This window comes from Aplidium turbinatum, chromosome 18 (genome assembly GCF_918807975.1).
Source record: "Aplidium turbinatum chromosome 18, kaAplTurb1.1, whole genome shotgun sequence".
In the NCBI taxonomy this organism is placed as follows: domain Eukaryota; kingdom Metazoa; phylum Chordata; class Ascidiacea; order Aplousobranchia; family Polyclinidae; genus Aplidium; species Aplidium turbinatum.
Window position 1 is genome coordinate 18,779,808 of NC_137489.1, and position 7,342 is coordinate 18,787,149.

At 38.7% G+C, this 7,342-nt stretch overlaps 1 protein-coding gene across 1 annotated transcript; it reads right to left on the reverse strand.

The window, feature by feature from the left end:
- Window positions 1-3,424: 3,424 nt before the first annotated feature.
- On the reverse strand, window positions 3,425-4,579 carry LOC145787254 (uncharacterized). Its single transcript, XM_082598968.1, has one exon. The coding sequence runs from the start codon at window positions 4,577-4,579 to the stop codon at window positions 3,425-3,427; it is 1,155 nt and encodes a 384-aa protein (XP_082455094.1).
- Between the last annotated feature and the right edge of the window lie 2,763 nt (window positions 4,580-7,342).

A 7,342-nucleotide genomic window follows, 5' to 3' on the forward strand; every position in this document is an offset into this window, starting at 1 on the left:
CTTTTGGTGTCAGGATATATAGATTTGTAGAGTTGGCCTGTGGTACTGTTTATATAGTGATTATTCCATTTTTGCAGAGCTAGATCTTTGGTGAGGTTTTTGACTTCACTTAGGCTGAGTTTTGTGTTTGCGGAGATGGGGGTAATGGCTGATGTTGGTATTGCTGGTATGGCTCCTGAAGCAAGTTTTGCTAAGAAATCAGCAGTTTCGTTTCCAGGAATGCCTACATGACTAGGAACCCATAAAAACTTTACTTTTGTTGTATTTGATATAATGCTGGAATGAAGCAGAAGTATGTCATTGATTAAGCTGTGTTTTGTCCAGGTTGGATTTGAAATCGTCCGTAGTGCACTTAAGCAGTCGCTAATGATGACCGACTTATTTTGTTTGGTCTCTTTTATCCATATAAGTGCAGCCTTTATTGCAAACAGTTCGGCACTGAACACAGATGCGGATCTATTAATTGTGAAGCAGCGTTTTATTCCATAGCGGTTTACAAAAAAGGAAGATCCGGTTTTCGTGTTGGTCTTGGATCCGTCTGTATATATGTTGAGAAATTCTGAGTAATTTTTTGTGAGGTGCTCAGCGACTATTCCAGAGATGGCATTTGGATGGTCAAGCTGGGAGGTTTCAGTCACAAGGGTGTAGTCAGTTATGGGTATATAGACTTCCCAGGGTGGGATAGATGGTTCTTGGATGAGGTTTACGGTAATATTCGTGTCTATTGTCTCGGTGAGGGAATGGAATGGTTGGTAGTTACTTGTGTTGGTCAAATTTCTTGGCAAACTTTCCTCGAGGATGTCATGTGCTGGGTGGTGTGAAAATGTCAGAATGTGGGCTTTGTAGTTTAGACAAAGTTGCTCGTATCTAAGTGACAAGGGTAATTCATTGCAGTAGTGTTGTAGGTTTGAAATTGGGGTACTTTTCATTGCTCTGGAGCATATTCTTAGAGCTTCATTTTGTAATGTCAGAATTGGTTGGAGTGTGGTTTTGTTTGTGGCAAAATATGCTTCCATACCATATTCAATAACCGATCGTATTATGGCTCTGTAGATGCAAAGCAGTGCTGATTTTCCTGCTCCCCAGTTTGTGTCCTTCAGTACACGAAGGACATTTAGTCTTGATTTGGATTTTTCTGCAACATGTTTAGCATGGATGCTATACTTTCCATTTGACTGAAATGTGATTCCAAGGTATTTGTAGTCTTTTTTGATGGGGATTAACGAATTTTTTATTTCGAGTGTACACGGATCATATTTACGTTTGTTTGTAAAGAGCACAACCGCTGATTTGTTTGCGGAGATCTTGAAGCCCCATTTATCACACCAGTCTTTGGTTTTTGAAAAGTCAGATTTGATTATATTAGACAGAGTTGAGATGTCTTCTCCTGTTTTCCAAAAACAGAAGTCATCTGCAAAAAGTGCTGTAGAAGAGGTAATTAAGTTTGGTAAATCGTTGATCGCTACGTTGAATAGTAATGGACTAATAACGCTGCCTTGAGGAATTCCGTTTTCTAGTTTTCTTGTGGTAGATAAAGCTTTGACAACCTTGACTTGAAAAGTACGATTTGACAGGAAAGATTTGATCCAAGATAGCATGGCTCCTTTGATCCCTAGGTCATATAGTTTTAGGAGGACTGCGTCGTGATAGACCATATCATAAGCTTTCTCAAGGTCAAGAAATACAGTTTGTACTGATTCACCGCAAGATAAGGATTTTTGGATGGTGTCGTGGAGTCTGATAATATGATCTGTCGTTCGACGTCTTTTTCTGAATCCAGACTGTTGAAGATGAAGTAAATTGTTTTGTTCTAGGTACCATCTGAGGCGATTAGTTACTATTTTCTCCATAGTTTTGCAAAGGGTGCTGGTTAAAGAAATTGGTCTGTAGGAGGAGGGTATACCCGTTGGTTTGTTTGGCTTATGAATTGGAATGATGATTGAATGTTTCCATTTGAGTGGCAGTGTACCTGTCGACCAGACGTAGTTAAAGAAGTCGAGGAGGATATTCAAACTGCAAGGGGGTAGATGACATAACATTTGGTAATAAATGCCGTCCGCACCTGCAGCAGTGTTTTTATTACCTTTAAGGACTGTCTTCAACTCGTTCATTTGCAGGGGTGAATTGTAAGATTTATTGTAGAAATGGGTTGCCAGTTTTGATTGTAGATTGTTCGAAATTGAAAGACTGGAATTTTCACGGAATTTTTTTGAATAGTTGGTTGAGCTGCTAACTGAGAGAAATTGATCTGCAAGGATGTTGGCTTTGTTGGTATCACTTTCTGCTTTAGTGGCAAGAGTGGGAATTCTTTTGGTTTCCTTTATGCCTGAAAATTTTTTAATAATTTTCCACACTTTGTCAAGCTTTGTTTTACTATCGAGGGAACAGCAGAAATTGTTCCAGCTTTCTTTTTTTGCTTGGATGATAGTTTTTCTGGCAATTGCCCGGAGGCGTTTAAAGGCTTGGATGTCTGTTGGGTGTCTGGTACGATGAAGACGTTGTAGTGCTATTTTTTTGTTCCTTACTGCTCGTTTACAATTGTCATTCCACCATGGAACGCCACTTAATTTGAATGGTTTGGTTTTAGGAATTGCTATAGACGCGCAGAGTTGGATAGTTTCGGAGAGGTTTTGGTTAAATGTATTTATATCATTTGAGACAACAGAAGAATTTAGCTTTTCTTGGCATAATTTGGAATACTTTGCCCAATCAGCTCTTTGGAATGCCCATGATGGTACAAACTCTGCATTATGTGGGGAAGAAACATTGACTGTAGTAGCGACTATGCAGTGGTCACTACCCAAAAATTCATTGGTGACATCGGTGATGCATTTGTGACCAAGGGAAGTAGAAGCAATAGTGAGGTCTAGAGTGTTCCATCGGATTTCCGGCTTATTTAAAGACATGTGGGTGGGAACAGTGGTGTTGAGGATTACTGCGTCATGATTTTCAACTACTTCAAGTAGAGCATACCCTCTATTATTATTGTTGTTGCACCCCCACATGACATGGTGGGCATTGAAATCACCGCAAATTAATAATTTTTTATGGTTAGTGAAAATACAGTTTATTTGGTCACCTGCAAATGAGTTTGTGGGTGGGTTATATATACTGCATACAGTTAGGTGTTCGATTTTAATTGCAATAATTTCCAGCCGTGGGTCTGCATTCGGGATGGGTAGCTCTGTAAAGGAGATATTTCTTTTAATGCAGATTCCGACACCACCTCCTTTTCCCAAGTGAGCAGGTCTGTCGTTTCTGTAGAGATGATATCCATTAATATTAGGGGAGTATTTAGGAGTTAGGTGTGTTTCTTGTAAGCAAATGATATCCGGTGGGGTTTGTGAGCTTGCTATTAGTTGATTCAATTCCGGGATTTTCCTATAAATTGACCGACAGTTCCACTGCCACACTGTGAAGAACATTAAATTATTAGTGATTTTAACATGTCCGAGTTTGTTAGAAATCCCATTCTAGAACCTGCTGCGTCGGCGATAATTTGAAAAATGTCAATTTCTTTATTTTGGCTTTGAGCGAACGTTGTCTTTGTAATCACTTCTGCTAAAAAAGCAAGAAATAGGATTGGGTTATTTATAAAGTGGCCGCTCTCGTCTCCTACGTTGGTTGGTTTCGAGGGTCCGGGTTTTTCCATTGTGACTGGAGTTATATTTATACTGTCATTAGTTTGGTTAGAGGATAGATTTTTATTCAATTGGCTTGTTTGAGTTGTGCTTGCTACAAGAGGAGGGAAGTCCAGATCATAACTTGGCATTTCTGTATTTACAGCTCTTTGCTGCTTGCAGGCTTCAGCATATGTTAAGTTCTTAGTGGTTTTCATTTTCTGAATGGCTTTTTCTTTCAAGTACTTGGGGCAGTTTTTAGAAATAGCGACGTGATTTCCACCACAATTTGAGCATTTTACTGCCATACTTGGGCATTCATCATGCCTGTGTTGTTCACCGCATCGGAGACATTTGGTTTTAGATCTGCAGAATTTTGCTATGTGTCCAAATCGATTGCAGTTGTAACATCTTAAGGGTTTTGGAATGTATTGCGAGACTCTAAATCGTTGATAACCTATTTTTATTGAGTCTGGTAGTGATTTGCTATTGAAGATTAATAATACAGTAGTAGATGCAATTAGTTCAGACGATTCAGAATTTCTTTTATTAAACCTTTTAACCGACCTTATGTTCGCATCCTTCAGCGCCGCAAGAATATCTCCATCCTCCATGCCGAGAGGAACATTGTATATTACTCCACTTGCTCCAGGTGGTCTTTTGGCGTAGGCGGTGATCGGAATGTTGATGGTGTTTCCATCCGTCAGTGTCTTTGTTTTGAGGATAACCTCTATCTGGCTTGGGTTTGCATTTAACTGAAGTCCTCCATCTTGTCTTGCTGAGCAGGATTTGTATTCGCCTATTAGATATTGCAGACATCGGTCGATCAGTATCGGCGAATACATTTTTAATGTTTTTTTTTGCTCTCCCGGCTGGTTCAATTTCAATATGACTGTAGTAGTATTGTTGCCATTTTCGTCTGGGTTGTTTTCCGTTTGGTACTCCTCTTCGGAATGCATTCGTTTCCTTTTTAGAGACGGCGTCTCCTTCTTGTTTTCTGGGTCGTCTGTCTCCAGTTTGGTTGAGTTGATGTAAAATTGAGACCTCAAATTTGTATTTCAAACTGCACCTTCCTTCTTGTTCTGCACCGCGCAAAACACTTGCTTCTCTGGGCAATTCGCAACCAAAAAATCGGCTATGCTTACTAGAAGAAATCTCACAACCTTCCTCTAGCTTGAAAACTCTAGAATGAACTTCGGAAATGAAGAACTTCGTTTCCTCTCTCACTTACAATTGCATCTTGATTACAAATGGAATTTCACATATTACATCTGGAATCCTAGTTTCATAGTTACATTTTAAATATTACATCTGGAATCCTAGTTTCATACGCTAGTTACATTTTACATATTACATCTTACAAGTTACATTTTACAAGTCATAGTTTCAGTTTCTCAAAAAGAACTCTGGTTTTGATTGGAAAGGCGCAGCCACAGGCATTACAAACTCTACACGCGACCATATAACGCAACACAACGGTAGATCTACGTGTCGATGAAGTACAGTAGGAATGCGATTCAGGCATAATGCAAAAATTGATTACAAGATTGCATTCCGAGATCACGCGGTATTTGTTAATTGGAGCAGAATATTCCAGAATCTGACTTGACGTCAGTGAAGTGAAGCGCGTTACGTCAGAGAAAATAGCTCTCGAGCGCCACAGACAATGTTCCAGAATCCGACTTGACGTCAGTGAAGTGAAGCGCGTTACGTCAGAGATAAAGAACTTTCGAGCGCCACACTTAGCTTACTATACCCAATCCTTTATAGGCAGGCCTGTTGAGAGGACAATTCGGGCCTGGTGCCAATGAGATCCTATGGCTCTCAAATGAAGACACTTCATAGAAAAACGCACTACATCCAAAGAATACACTTAGTTTCTTTAAGTTCCCGTGCTCCTCGGAAATGTTCCGGGCCCCTAAAATCATTCCGGGCTCGGGTCCAAAAGTACCTTCGGACCCTCTGTCAACACTACTGTTGAAAGGAGTTGAGAAAAAAAGATTTATATTCGTCGATACACAAGGCTGGCTGACTTATCTCGCTTTGTAAGCTGCTAGTGGTCCGCTAGTTTCGTCAAGACAAACAACACATAGCCTAGTTGAAAAAGTTCACGATAATCGTATACCTACGAAACTCTCGTTAGAAAATTAGCATGTTAACAATTGTTGTTCCAATATTTATTTGTAACAAAACTTTCGGTTGTTTCATTATCGTTGAAAAGGTTTAAATGAGATTGTTTGCGTTTTCAACTTTTTAAAACATAAATTTTTTACTAAATTTTATGATGTTTCAACCTTCAAACACGGCAAAGCAACACTTCACTTGTATGGAGATGACATCCTGATTACAATATTGTGGAACCTGACGATTGACCACATGTGTATTTTGATGCCTTAACCCTTTTTCCTGTGACGTATTTTGGCCAGCTGACTTGCGGACGGGGGGGTCGGTTCGACACTATCACTTTGAGCTCGTGTAACTCAAAAACTACGCAAGATAGATCAATCAAATTTTCACATGGTTGTAGATAATTTATCTGACAACATAACATCGAAACTCTTTTGCAATTTGTTCAACAGCGCAACTTGAAAAATCAAATAATTTGATGGTTGGTCATATTTTTTTATTTGACTTGAGAAATTGCTTCTTAATTAACTTATAATTGAGTGTGACGGGTTAATTCCATTGTGTAGATTTTAATCTCTTACGCGGAGACGTCGTCCACGCTTCAATGAAATCGTAATTGGCGTCCGACTCGCGTTTGCTTGTTGTTTTGCCGGAGGCATTGTAAAAAAAATTTGCTTTGTTTCAACATTTGCAGAGAATGAGACAAAATCACCGCAAAAAAACTATTTCAAGTTCTTTTTGAGCCACATGTTTATTGTTTATAGTCTACACTTTTTCAAACGTACTGTCATTACTTGATATTGGAACTAAATCAAGCAATTTTTTTTCACATTCACACTGTCGAATTTGGTTATGCATGATCAAGAAACACTTTGTATTTCACAGCACATCTCAGGAAGCTATTTATTCGTTTTTAACATTATTTCAACGTCTAAAGAGGTTGAATCGATGTAAAAAGTGTCTGATTTGCTGTCTGGGTTGCGGTTGAACACAGAAAAGTAAGGTAGCCTAATGGTGTCACGTGGTATTTGAACAACAACCTATCCAAAGGTAGTGACTTGCTTCGATAGGAGCTTGTTCCATTTTAGGCCATCAAGCACTCCAAAAACAAAGAGCGTCTAAAACTCCTGACTGATAAACTATGTCACGATGCATTCCAAAGTGATATGTTTCAATACTTACCAACAATGATCACTTTGAATGAAACAATTTTGCAAACAGTTGTGACAAAATGTAGTGATAATAATCGTTTAGTCAAATCGTGTTGGTAGGCTATAGAAGAGGTCGTTTGCCAAATGGAACTCCCTTTCTGCGTGACAAACTCAAAGTCGTGGCATAACGATACGAAAAATAGAAAAAAATCTTTTTCAGGCCGAGTGCTATTGTCGTAAAAAAACAAAAAATCACTAAAGTGTTGACTTTTTCCTTGGGCAAAATTGAAGGTTATTGATATTTTTAAAATGCACGTTTGTGTCAAAATGATTGAAGTGTTTTTTTTCATGTTGTTAACTAGATTTGCAAAATAACGTTTTTTACATTTTTTTTCTAATTTGTTGGACATGCAGTTTGTGTCAAGGTATTTACTACGCATTAGA